The following is a 14047-nucleotide window of genomic DNA, read 5'->3' as shown; positions in this document are numbered from 1 at the left end:
AACGTTGGTGGAATTTTCACTATAGTCTAAGTATTACATATACCGATTCCCTAAGACTCAACTTAATCCTATCTGGGCACACAAGCTTCAACATACACTTGACTTGGCTATGCTAATACCTAGACTCACCATACTAAATGTTTACCCAACTTAACAAGGGATACCTCTCAAGTACATGATACAAAACAGAAAATACAACCAAAAGAAATCTGAAATCGTTCTTAGCTTTTCTTTCAAGTATTTCTCTCAGCCTTTTTCACTCTATGGCTTTTTTTCAATGCCTCTCTTTCTTGCCTTTTATCTCACAAAGAAAATACAGAAAGATATACATTAAAACTGAAACACAAAACATTAAAATATGAAGGAGATGATGAATATGCAGCTTTGACTTTATGAATTGAACCCAACTTCTGAACTCATAACCTTGTTCTTCATCTTGGCGAAGTGTTCCCTTTAGTGTAGGTGCAATGCTTCCAAGACTTCAAACTCAGTAGTGAGGATTCACTCTTTGCTCTCTCTCGGGTTCTCTCTCCTTGTTCCAATTTCAGAATTAATTTTTTCTTTTGTATCTTATTTATTGTCACGGCTGAGTGTCCTCCAAACTCAAACCCTTGTTTCCTGAACCACATGTCATTATCTTCCTTTTTCCTTCAATCAACTCTAAAATTAGGAATTTTGACTCTGATTCTTGGCTTAACTGAGGAGCACAGAGCAGTAGGATTTTTGTTTACACAGTGACAGTCTCAAATCTAAATCATTAAAAATGTGCTTTGTCTTCAAGTAACAATTTTAGCCGTTGATTTACAGCAGAGATAATCAACCACCTTTTTCTTCATTTTTCTTTAAATGGCGTTGCAAAGAGTAGGAGAAGAAGTGAAGAAATCAACTTGAATGCAAAAAAAAAAATTATTTATCTTTAACCTCTGACTTAGTGTAATATGCTTTTGATTTGTTTGATTAAACTCTTACTTTTTTTTATGAACATTCTCTCACTTTTTTTTTTGGTGTATGTAAGCTTGAAGGTAAAGCGCTCTCTCTCTCGTGTGTTTACCCAAAGAGAACAAAGATGAGATTTAGCTTTCCTTTTGTTTCAATTTATATTGGGCTTGCCAATGAGTAATAGCTCAAATGGCATAGACTCCACATATTCAATTAAGAGGTTGTGGGTTCGAGTCTCCTATCTTTCCAAATTTAAGCCAATGAATAATAGTTCAAATGACATAATCTCCCCATACTCAATTAAAAAATTGTGGGTTCGAATCTCATATCTTTGGTAAAAAAAAAATTATATTGGGCTTAATTATGAATTTAATATCCATTCAGCATATTTGATTGCTTTGATTCATTTGTTTGGGCTGCTATATAGTTATTTGGACTTGTATCACTTAAATAAAATTAATATTATTCTTAACTCAACATGATTTAATATTTTTTTTTTTACATTTTTTTGTTTTTATTTAAAAAGTGGGATTTAGATCCTCTAAAGTTTGAAAGTGTGATTTTTCACTATTGATTTTATAGATGGGACCAGAAATAAATACAAAAGAGAAACTATTTAAAAATAGAAGATCATACTTTACTCTTTATAGTAAAATTCAAACTTTAGAGGATTAAAATCCTAAAAAGTGTACGATAAAAAATTACACTTTTAGGAGAGGAAAAAAGAACGAGAGGATTCGTTCCTACACATACCGGGAAAACGAAAATAGAGGGAAACAAGTAGAAGCACACCGACACTGGTAACTAGGATAGTAAACTAGTAAACTGCGCTGGTGTTGTAGAAAAAGATGGAAACTCTGAAGGCTGCGATTCCCGAAGGCCTGAAGCGCATGATCGGTGATAGCACCGTCGATGATCTTCGCGCCACCTCTTCCTCCCTCCACAGCTTCTTCCATCACTTCGAGCCCTTCCACCAGGTAAACATCCTCGCTCAACTCTACTCTATTCGTCACTCCTTTCCAACTAAAATTCCTAATTTTCTTTGCTTCGAATCTTCGATATCTGAACTTCCGATTAAACCCTAACGAACCGCAATTCAAACTTCTTCCTGTGTTAGTTACTCACTGAACTCGTGGATCCCAAGCATGCTCTCTGCGGCAAGAGCAAAGACGCTGCGCTCGAATCCAAGCAGCTCGGAAACCAGTGCTTCTCCAAAGGAAATTACGCCAACGCTCTTGATTTCTATACTCAGGTTTTTCTTTTCCTTTTTTTTTTTTTTTTTTTTTTTTTTGCTTTTTGTTTTCTTGTCACCGCAAATATTGGTTTAATAGTGTGCTATTGCTTCGCATGTTATAACATTTGGAGTTTCAGTGATAACTGTTCTCGCTTATTGAGAAAATATGTTAATCCTTTTCCAATTGAACTAGAATACTACGAATAATGTAAAAGGACGGATAAATACGATCCAGCATTCCATCTGTACATTGTTTTGGTCATGGAGTAAGTTTGAATACTAGTATATTGTTACTTGCTATTTATTTTTTAACGGTTCACTATAGTTTTTGTGTTCGCTAATATGAAATGTAGGCATTGCGAAAGGCACCTTTTGAGGATGGTGATATGGAAAATAATCTGGTTGCAACTTTGTATATCAATCGAGCTACTGTATTGCATGTAAGCTCCAATATTGTGCCACACTCACACGCACACTTTTTATTTATTTATTTTTTTGAAGGCTTGATATTGTGGTCAAGTATTTATTCCCGTAGGTTTCCTGCAGAAAATGAGTCTTTTGACAGAGTGTTTGCGAGATTGTACTCGTGCCCTTCAGATATGTCCAAGCAATGCAAAGGTGAAAATCAGCTCCGATGACCCATTTTTCATCATATTCTACTTTCTTTTTACATCATTACAGAGAGGGATGAATTTCTTGCATCTGTCTCAAGTTTATTTTTATGTGTAAAGTGCAATGAATGCTTTTCCATTAAATTATTTATTAGTAACTAAGAAGTATGATTAGCTTTACTTCTTGATGTATGCATATGGTTTTGGGCGATGGTTTATGAATAAGTATTGGAGATGTCTTCGGATTTGACTTACAAACATGATAATTGAGGTGTGATATAAAATGCTTTACTTCCTCATCCTAAAGATCAGTCTATGTTGATGCCAGTGAATGTTTAGGATTATGTGCTTCAATGTTTGATTAAGTGGATGTGACAATGATTATATATACATACTTAAATTGTAGTTTCCACTCTTCTTTCAATATCTTATTGTTTCGGCTGCAGGCATGGTACAGAAGAGGTAAGGCAAATGCTTCCCTGGGAAATTATAAAGATGCGATGTGTGACCTAAATATGGCTAAAACTGTGGAATCATCATTGAATGGGAAGAGACAAATAGAAAGTGAGCAGAAAAATATTTTTGACCAATGCAAGAGCACAAGCACAGTAAGACAACGTAAGGAGAACACCTTGACTACAGTGGGTAAGAAGCTTTCCTTGTCTACTTAAGCAGCAAGTTACAGTTGAAACTGTAAAGCTACTTGGTCAAGGTGATGTTAAGTTCAGTTTTCTAATATATGTACCATTGAACTATGTTCAAGTAAAAGAGGTATAAACCCTATAGATTAGTTTAAAAAAAATCAAAGACAAGAAACTGAAAGGAACTAGGGTTCAGTTATCACTTCAAGCAATGTGGCCAAGTTTCCATTCCCCCTGACCCTGCTATTTCATGTTGTTTTGCATCTGCTACCCCGGTGCACATGTATTCTGCACCAATGTATTTCTCTTTTTGAGATAGTAAGATGAAGATGGTGTAGTACATTTGTGGCAGGTGAGGTTCCCCAAGTAATGCTACAGTGTGTCGCCATACCTGAGAAAGGAAGAGGCATGGTATCATCAAATGACATTTCACCTGGTTCTTTGGCTCATAGTGAAGAACCTTATGCTGTGGTAATACACATTTTGCCTTATGTGCTATTTGTGTGGTATTAGGACATAGGGTTTACAGTCATTATGTTGTAAACATGAATCTCCTCACTTCTTAAGATCAATAGTTACTTTCCATTTTTAGTTTTGTATATTTATATTCCTTGAGTGGTGTAAACTTATTTTGGCAAGTTAACTTGTTAGTTTTTTTAATTCATAATTTCAGATAATATTAAAGCAATGCCGGGAAAGTCATTGCCACTATTGCTTGAATGACCTACCTGCTGATAGGGTACCCTGTAGATCATGTTCCGTACCACTGTATTGCTCCCAGCAATGCCAGACACAGGCTGGTGGGCAAGTCTTAAGGATTTTCCCAGAAGTTCACAGCATTATTGAGAAGTTACCCAGTGACCTTGGAGAGTATGCTGACAAAGTTATTCAAGGTCATGATTCCAAATGTGAAACTGAGAATATCACTGAACATAAGCATGAATGTCATGGTGTAAATTGGTCTGCAGTACTGCCATCAGAGGTGGTTTTAACTGGCCGAATACTGGCAAGGTTTTTACTAGAGAGGACATCAGAAAATATTACGTACTTTGTGGAGAAGCTGGTAGGTATTAAATGCAAGCAGGTGTTTTTTCAGAACAGCTGATTGTGTTGTTAACTTGTGATCTTATTGCAGCTGGCTAACTATGGCTTCTATACTTCTTGTGCAGGAGCTTTCCCATTGTTATGAACATATGCTGCCTGAAAGCAAATTGGATACACATATATATTCCATTGTGTTATTATATTGTCTTAACCGCTCTTGTGGAGCTGCATTGTCCATTGACGAAGTCACCATTTCCCAGGTTGGTTAGGAAATCCTTTTTGTGCATGCACACTGCTGCATATGCATGTCTATTAATACTTCCGTCAGCAGCAGAACCATCATTAATCATGTATTTAACAGTATTTTTGCAAAATTTGATGGTGAAAGTGCTTCTTGCAGAAATCAACTTTTCTATATTTTCTCATGATTGAATCATTTAGCTCTCGTATTCAAATTTTATGTAATTTTTTGTCTGACAATGCAGGTTGTTATAATTATTTCTCAAATGAAAGTGAATTGTATGACTGTTGTTCGTTTAAAATCAAAAGATGCTTGCGGACTATCCAATCAGTTTGGAGATTTTCCATCCTGTCCATACTTAACTAGTAACGTGGAACAGGTATTTGTTTTCTGTCCTTATCTTTTATTGGAATATTTCTCCTTATATAAGACATTTTTTAAGCTTGTGCTGTATTTAATTATGAATATCACTGCAAATTCTACTATTACAGTATAGACATTGTTGGTGGTAATAATTATCCCTGGTGATTTTAAGTCATATTCTGTCACTTTGCTTTTTAGGTCAGGGTGGGTAAAGCTATTTATAAAGCTGGAAGTTTATTCAACCATTCTTGCCAACCAAATGTTCATGCATATTTTATTTCACGTAATTTGTGTATACGGACAACAAAAGCTATACCTGCTGAGGGTCATCTGGAGTTGTCTTATGGTCCACAGGTAATTTCCTGTTGGTAACTAAAAGCCATCTTTCATATTGCTAATCAGTTTTTGGGTTTGAATTATTTGAATGATCTCTAACATGACTCTTCATAATGTATATTGTATAATGAGTGCCAGTAATTATGCATCCCAAAAGCTTAAGCCTTTAGCATAGAGTTTTTGTTTATTTCTTTTATTTATTTATTTTTGATCCAAAACAAGCCTTAAGAGCAAAGGTCTGTCAGACTGTGTTAGGTTCTTAGTATAAATTCCCAATCTGCTGTGTGACTCCCTTGTTCATTTTTTAAAATAAATTTTGGTTTTGCAGGTTGGGTTCTGGGATTGTAAAGATCGCCTTAATTTCCTCAAAGAGGAGTACATGTTTCAGTGCCAGTGTACTGGTTGTTCTGAAGTCAATCTATCCGACATTGTCCTCAATGCATTTTGTTGTGTCAATTCTAATTGTTTTGGTGCAGTCTTGGATAGCAGAGTAGTTAACTGTGAAAAGCAGAAAATCAAGAATTTCATGAGCCATTTAAAGGTACATTTAGGGTTGCTTACATTGTAATGTAGGATAATTTTAACTTATGTGGTTTGTCACAAGTAATGCCTTGGTGTTTTCAAATCACTTGGCAATATCAACGCAATTTTCATTATTAAGATGTACAGCATTCTTAACTTTTCTTACTTGTAACTTGTAAGCACCTTTCTTCCACCATGTCTTCACTCTTGGTACTGGCAGATTTAAATTTTGCTAATTGTGTCTGTCACTCTGTTGATTCATCCTTCATGTTTTTGGAGCTATGCAATAGCAATTGGATCAATATACTCTTAATAGACATTTTTAAAAAAAAAAAATAGTTGTGCATCCAGTGATTTACATAAGCTGCTGTGGTTGAGATTGAATAAAAGATCTTAAGGTTTGAGCTATTTTCTCCCCTTAAAATCCATCTCTCTTTTCAGATAGACAAGAATGATGACATTCATAAAGTGCTCAACCAAAATGATGCCTCCCATCATATTCAACCTGGATACTGTCTGAAGTGTGGTTCTTACCGTGATTTGGTGCCTTCACGTGCTGCAGTTGATAAAGCTTTAATATTCATAAAAAGGTATGCATAGTTCAATTTGGGTCCTATGAATATTAATATCCCTGTAATGTGAATTACAGCTTCCCTTTTTATGACTAAAGATATTCAGAGTTGGTATGGTTCCTTTATTGTTGCTATCTAGATGAATGCTCTGGCTTTTAATCCTGCATTAGCTCATCTGATATAGTAGATTGCAGCTGATTGTTTGAACACTATAGTAGATTGCAGCTTATTGTTTGAAAGATGGTAATGGCAGGTTACAGGATGCAATATTATCAAAAGAAATTTTAAATACCACAATTGCAGATGCTTTGAGATCCTTACGTTTGCTAAGATCAAATTTGCATGCCTATAACAGGCTTATTGCAGAGGTGAGTTTTAGCCTCATCCACTAAGTCCTCCCACTTAGGTCTAGAAGTTTAGATGAATACTTCTATTAAGGGAATAGGTTGTGATAGACAAAAAAATTTTACATCCTTTATATGATGGTTTAACATACATTTTCCTGTTGATGTATGCAGGCAGAGGATAACCTTGCACAGGCCTTTTGTTTGTTGGGAGAATTTCAATTATGTATGGACCATTGTAAAGCATCCATCAAGGTAAACTTTTAGTTAATTAACCTACCATCTGGCATGTTGGATTTTGTCACTCAAAAAGTGAAAAGCAGAAGAGTGGGGATTTTTCCCCCCTGTATAGCTATGACAAATCAAGTCCTTTTTCCAGCAGCAGTATTATAACAAATCAGTATTATAAGTTATAACAAATTGGTAGTGGAACTCAGAAAATTGCCCCATTAACCCGTGAACTAGCACTGTCATGTTGCATTGCAAAATACTATAAGGGGTGCTGCTACTTCGTTGTGGTGTCCTTCACTGATTTGAGATTTCTTTTAGAGGAGCTATCATGTATGCCAAAGGTTGAAGAAGTTTGTGAAGATTTCTTTTGTTGAGGAAGTATGAAAAATATTTTTAGAGTTGTGTGATTTTTTTTAAATAAAATTGTCATAAAAATATTATAGAAGATGCAGTCATTGGGCAAAGTCGACCTGTGGTTTTGTTAGATTGTATGTGCTGAGTTTTATTATCACTGTATTTGCTATTGACTGAAATTTGTATAGTTTTTCTATTTTAAACACATATTTTGAGGAACTTAAGCCTTTGAAGAACCATGGAATCGTGATCGGATTGTTTGTCGTTGGGTTATGCTTTTATGTGCAAATTGTTTCAATTAGTTAGTCGTTCCAAGTAATAAATCTATAGTGATTCATTCTTTTATTTGACAGATTCTAGAGAAGTTGTATCATCCTGATGATATAGTAATTGCGTATGAACTTGTGAAGCTTTGTTCGATCCAACTTTCCGTAGGAGATGGTTCTGCAATGGATAGCATAAACCGGATTGGTGATATCTTCTCATGTTATTATGGACTTCATGCTGACTTGGTTTTCCCGTATCTTCAATACCTTAGGAGATAAATTTAGAAATTTTCAGGAGGGGTCTCTAATTAAATGCTTTTGCGCCAGTGAGATATAAAATGTGAAGTACAATCTTAAATAACAGCTCAAGTGACTGGAGATTTGATGTGAAAGATATATAATAGTCTGGCCTCGAGAAAGATTGCCTGAAGCTCACTTGTGCAGTTTGGCAAATCAACCTCTCGTGCATTTGTAAATATGGTGTCCTTGAATATCCAGGTGTGCTCTCTGACATCTCTCTGGAACTGACACGTCTATTTTGTTAATGAGTTGACTAAGGAGTTAATTTTTTCCAATTTATCTCGGTCAATTTGTTGTAAATTATTTTTTTATTCTAAATTTTAAATTTTAATTCTAATTTTATACCTCAAGTCTTAAACTTTTTAAAAAACAAGGGTTAAAAAAAATTTATAATAAAAAAAGAATGTTAGCTAATATTAACTAATTAAAAATTAGTATAATTGAAAGGGGAAAATTTTAAGGAGGGCCTCAAAGTATTAGTGGATAGAATATAATGTTAGCTTCGTTATTAATTTCGATGTGATGATGCCTTCTGTATCCAGATATCCAGAGGCCAATGTGGTTGCAAGACACGATACGAATATACGATACTAGCTGTTAATGACCGACTTGGTTCCCTCTTTAAGCTATTAGGTACATGTGTCTACTAAACTGCATTTACCTCTTACATTTTGGTAAAGGGTAGACCGGCATTGACAGTAACGGACATGTTTACCCTTTTTTTATGTTTGTCCGAACGGACAAGTTGACTTTAGGGATTCTAAAGCTGCATTTTGTTTTTGCAAAAGCAAGTAAAATAAATGTATGAAATAATCATGCGGCAACATAGCCTATTAAGGTTGATTGTTTTAGTTATGGACAAGAAAGATGTATTACACGTCACACCTAAAGGGGGAATTGAGGTGCAAATGCAAGTATATGGGTGTTAGGGACGTAGAAAAGCGACACACAAGTTGCGTGTTGAAGGAAGCAGAATTGGTCAGTGTTGGAACACGTGACTTGCTTCTTGATTATTTTTATAACCCTATACGAAAGTTTCGTCTATAAATACTAAGTTAGCCATTTTCCATCATTTTGAGTTGAGTTGTGTATATGTATTGGTGGTGTGAGGGTAGATAATTTCTAGTGCGAGTTCAAAGAGAAAATAAAAGTGGAATTTTGGAAGCAATGGAAGGTAGCGCAAATTTACTAGTATATTGCGACCATGAGATTATATGACACACACGAGGGTGTGAGTTTTGCGTGTGGGTATTCATTTTTTTTTTGTTATTCCATGCACTATGACGATTGCGGAACTACAATACTGTCTTTGTCAAAGCATAGAAAGTAATATTTTAAAGAGGGTGAACAATATTTTGTATAGGAATCTTATTATCGTATTAGAGGGCTAATAAAGTTTGACACAATATCCATTGTTGATGAAGCAAATATGCAGTAGATATTTCAGATTATCAACAAACTCAAGCTCACGTTCTAATGATAGAGTTGTATGTTAAGTTTGAACATATAGCTGCGAATGGTTCAACACGATTCAGACATGGATGACAGAGAGAAATAACATGCAAAGAAAACAATAGTGAGCATGAAGAGGACTTTGAAGCCAACTACGAAGTCGGTGACGAGGATGAGGATGGTGACAAGATAAGTGATATGGTCGTGCAAAATGCAGTAGTTTCACGTGTAAGCCAACATTTTTTCGATGTTCTACTTTTTTTGCGTACCCTAAATTTTGGCATCATGCATGCAACAAAATTTTCAGAATATGCAAAAATAGGTATGTTAATAGTCCAAGGGTGTGGTTGGGGAAACGTGGAAAACGGCTCAAGCTCTCTTTGGTAGGGGTGTCCATGGATCGGATCGTATCCGCAGATCCGCAGTAAATATCCGCATCCGATCCGAAAATTGCGGATACGATCCGATCCGCAAATTGATCGGATCGGATCGGATCCGCACCTTTTGCGGATCGGATCGCGGATATTTGCTCTACATTCGCGTATCCGATCCGCAGATCCACAGATCCGCACTATAATAATTAAAAAATAAATAAATATATATATGTTTGGTATTATATTTACTTGTTTGTATGTTTTAGTTAGTAATTATTATTTATATATTGTATTATTTTATTTTTGTTATTTAGAAAGAGTTTGATTAAAAATATTTTAGGAATAAATAAGTTTAAAAGTATGAAAGAAATATTTTTATCGAATTCTTTTACATAGAAATATGATTAAAAAGAGAAAGTTTAATCATGCGGATATATCTGATATTCGATCTGATCCGATCCGCACATCGGATCGGGCACTAAAAAGTGCGGATATCATATCCGATCCGATCCAATGAAAATTGTGCGAATCGGATCGAATTTTCGGCCATATCCGATCCGATCCGATCCGCGGACACTCCTACTCTTTAGATACCATGGATAAGGAAAGACTGCTAAGGATCCCATCCGCTTTAGAGATAGTTATGCGGAGGACTTGTTTGACAAATTATACTACAAGAAGAGGCTCTATTTTGAGGATCACTGGCGGTGGATAACAACATCTGTTAGTATGTTAATGGCCCTGTACAAAAATAGGGATGATAGTTCCTCACTCAAGGTCCCATAGAGACTATATATCCTTGGATGGTATGGAAGTTTTCCTCCAATTTCTTTGAGTGATATGGAGCAGGTGTTTCTCCGGACTGAGCGAGTCCTATGGAGGTGCGACCTCTACGAGGAAAAGATGACTATGAGAAATTGACATCCATGTGCAACTCCACGCGGACCTACAACTCCAAGTGGTCCCCATCGGACTGAGAGCGAGCCAGCTCACGATGGAGGCCATGACAGAGCTCTATATCATCTTCAATTACGTATAGCCGAACACCCACTTCACAAACGTTACAATAGAGACAACAATCTTGTATTGTATAATAAGATGAAGGATACTTTTAAGGCTAGTGTGCTTCCATTCTCGAGGCTTATTATGGGGTTGGTTGAATCGGTCAACGTCCACTTAGAGGAGGACGAGTTAAAGGCAGAGGTCCCCGAGAAGAACTAGATTATTCCATGCGGGGAGAAGTTCAAGGAAGAGCCAGCAAAGCCATCAAGTTGGAGCTAAAACTAGAGATATATTGATGAAAACCATTAGAAATTTTAGAGAAAAATTGGAGCACTTTCTAGAATTTAAGCTAAAAATTTTAAGACATTGTAAAAATTGATTGTGGTAGAGTAGCGTGTCCTTCTCCTTCAAAACTTGGCTTCAAATATCATCTCATACAGCTAGGAACAGATCTAGAAATTTTTAGATGGAGGAGCTTAATTTTAGATGAATTTTTTAATTTTTTTACTATAATTTTTATTACATAAAAATAATTTAGATATATATATATTATGAAAAAAAATCTAAGGTATACAATGTGATTTCTAAAACATAATAATGTAAGTCATTATTAGTATTTTATATAATAACATTATGTTAAATATGTTAATATTTTAATATTATTAAAAAATAGAAAAAAATAAAAATAAATATAGAAATGAGTATATAAAAACTAATTTGAAAAGTATATGTTAGCAAATAAGGTGAAATATTCGCTGATACATAATTTACAATTCAATATTTTGTAGAACTACTAGTAAGTGCACCGGGTCTTATTAAGAAATAAAATTCACAAGAGTGAAGTTGATCCTACGAGAATTAAAGGATTAAGCAAGTAATAATTAATTGGTTATTCTAGCTAGACCGTCATAACTGGGTGATGGTCAAACAAGAAATATTAACGACTTGAAATTAAAGAAAAGCAATAAAGAACAAGAAAGTAAAGAACATAAAAGTAAAGTACTAGGAAGTAAAGTGTAAAGAAAATAAAGTGTAAGAAAGTAATTGACGGGAAAGTTAAAATGCTAAAACTAAGAATGAAAAGAATATTGGGATCAAAAGATATTGCATTCTCAGGATCAATAATTTTCATCTCCTCTTCAATCATGCAATCATTGATCTCTTGGCAAATCATAAGTAATCAAACCCCAATTTCTTGGTGATTTGATTTCTCTTAACTTTATCAATTGCCAATCTCTTGACCTAATTATTCATGAGAAGAGATGAAGAGTGGTCTCTGATTTAGAGCCACACAATTTCTTAAATCAAGTGTTGGGAAGATTATATGTCACGTATCAATCCCAAATCCAATTTCATAACCATTGTGAGAAAGAACTTCAAGCACAATTCTATGATCCCTCTTTCGAGGCTCCTATAGAATTCAAGTTGGATTCAATTTTTTTCTCAAGATAAATGAACCCTTGGGATGAAGAACGAAGTTCTTTCTAAAGAAACAACAAAAGAAGAATTGAAGATGAAGAAGAAAAACATATCAATTCATTAGATTGCAATAGAGTTCTTTTTCTCAAATGTTGGAAATTAGAAGCTCATAACTAAATATTTATAAGAGTGGGTGTGAAAGAAAATGGAAGAGAAGAGTGTGAAGTGTGAAAAGAGGAGTCTGAAAACCCCCTCCCGAAATCTCCGTGATATGATAAAACTAAAGCCTATTTATAAGCTATCCCAGATTACAAATTCAAATGAAATTCAAAACAAATTACAATCCAATGAAAATTAACTATTCTAGATGATTCTTGTGACCTTGATTGGTTGATAATTGTGGGTTTGCTTGCATGAGTTTTGAAGTGAACTTGGAGCAATACTTGAACCAAATTGAGAGGCTTCAGATGGACTTGGCGTCATTTGTACCAACGCCTTCAGTACTTGGCGTTGCCAACGCCCAGCTGGTGTTGTCTTAATCGAGCGCCCTTTAAAATGGGCGTTGTTTTCACTTGTCACGCGTACGCGTCGCCTACGCGTATGCGTGACTCTTATCGCAAGCGATGTCCAAACGAACGCCAGTTAAACATTGGCGTTGCCAATGCCAGAGTAATCTTCCCAGGGTAAATTTTTCATCCTGACGTGTATGCGTGGCCTTTGTTGTGGGCGTTAATTGAAACAGTGCCAGTTCAATCCTGGCGTTGCTCTGGGCGTTGGAGCTGGATCTGGCATTATTCTGGGCGTTGTTAAGGGCTACGCCCCTTACATTTTTTTCCAGCTTGTGTTACGCACACTTCCCAGATCCTTCAATCATCCTTGTTTTGTGCTTTTTTGCTTCTTTTTCTACAATTTTTCTACAAATTTTATTAAATCAAAGAGATCAAAACAATATACAACTTAAGCACAAAAATACATCATAATTAACCATTATGAATTCATTTTTTATGTGAAAAAGCATAGAAAAACACAACATGATGTACATGCATCACAACACCAAACTTAAACTTTGCTTGTCCTCAAGCAACTAAAGAATCATGCAATAGATTTTGACAATCCAAGGTGAGAAGAATAGCAATTTAATGTTCATGGTTAGCTAGTCTACTATGCATGCAACAATCACAAAAGAAATTCAAATGATTGATGTTTCTATCTAGCTCACTTTATGAAATCTTTTTTTTTTTTTATATTCCTTCCTTGAAACAAGCTTTTCATCTTTTTCTTAGCTTAGCTTCTTGGGTGCTTTGCACCATTAGTTAAAAGCTTCGACTATAAATGCTTTGTTTTCAAGTATTACCACTTGATACATAAACACCACAAGCATTTAATTAGAGGACTCTTTAAGCTCATTTGTCTCTTTTCTTTACTCTCTAATCATTGATGCTCGGAGCCTTGAGCTTTTGAGGGAATGCTTTGCACTTGAGCCTAGCTTTGACTCTAAGTGTTTTATTTTCAAGCTTTTTACTTGATACATAAACACCACAAGTACTTGACTAATGAATTGTCATTGGTACTCAGAGCCTTTAGCTTTCTCATTTTTTCCTTTTTCTTTCTTGATCATTAATTGCATTGCTTCTTCAAGGTTTTCAAACTTTCAAAAATTTCATAAAATGTCCTAGATGAAAACTTCAATCAAACAAATTCAAATGCATTTTGAGCAACAATAGTCATGCTAGCCTTCCAATACTCATATGCTCATGCTAGCTTCTTCTTTAATTTACCTTGTTTGTTTATGATCATGATAC

General features: G+C 35.1%; 1 protein-coding gene across 8 annotated transcripts; it reads left to right on the top strand.

The window, feature by feature from the left end:
* The first annotated feature begins 1682 nt into the window (after positions 1-1682).
* On the top strand, positions 1683-8864 carry TPR9 (Tetratricopeptide repeat (TPR)-like superfamily protein). 8 transcript variants are annotated; one of them, XR_015907456.1, is made up of 16 exons: positions 1683-1916; positions 2057-2191; positions 2527-2613; positions 2720-2791; positions 3231-3429; positions 3778-3896; positions 4099-4488; positions 4595-4729; positions 4955-5089; positions 5272-5427; positions 5738-5950; positions 6373-6521; positions 6744-6871; positions 7022-7102; positions 7786-8196; positions 8541-8864. XR_015907456.1 is itself a non-coding variant. In XM_088509254.1 (15 exons), the coding sequence occupies exons 1-15, from the start codon at positions 1788-1790 to the stop codon at positions 7975-7977; spliced, it is 2307 nt and encodes a 768-aa protein (XP_088365380.1). In that variant the 5' UTR covers positions 1684-1787; the 3' UTR covers positions 7978-8273. The 8 variants fall into 8 exon arrangements, 5 of the variants coding, with proteins under 5 accessions (XP_088365380.1, XP_088365383.1, XP_088365382.1 ...); XR_015907454.1 differs by having other exon boundaries at positions 1684-1916; positions 6757-6871; XR_015907455.1 differs by having other exon boundaries at positions 1706-1916; positions 2709-2791; positions 6757-6871.
* Positions 8865-14047: the final 5183 nt, after the last annotated feature.

The sequence above is a fragment of the Arachis ipaensis genome, chromosome B10 (assembly GCF_059453495.1).
Source record: "Arachis ipaensis isolate K30076 ecotype BB chromosome B10, ASM5945349v1, whole genome shotgun sequence".
Classification (NCBI taxonomy): Eukaryota; Viridiplantae; Streptophyta; class Magnoliopsida; order Fabales; family Fabaceae; genus Arachis; species Arachis ipaensis.
Note: the sequence above shows the minus strand (reverse complement) of the source record. Positions and strands in the feature narration are given on the sequence as shown.

Coding starts and splice junctions, on each gene's coding strand:
- TPR9 (XM_088509254.1), top strand. CDS start 1,788: ATGGAAACTCTGAAGGCTGCGATTCCCGAAGGCCTGAAGCGCATGATC. Junction 3,430..3,777: donor GAACACCTTGACTACAGTGG/GTAAGAAGCTTT, acceptor CATTTGTGGCAG/GTGAGGTTCCCCAAGTAATG. Junction 5,428..5,737: donor AGTTGTCTTATGGTCCACAG/GTAATTTCCTGT, acceptor TTGGTTTTGCAG/GTTGGGTTCTGGGATTGTAA.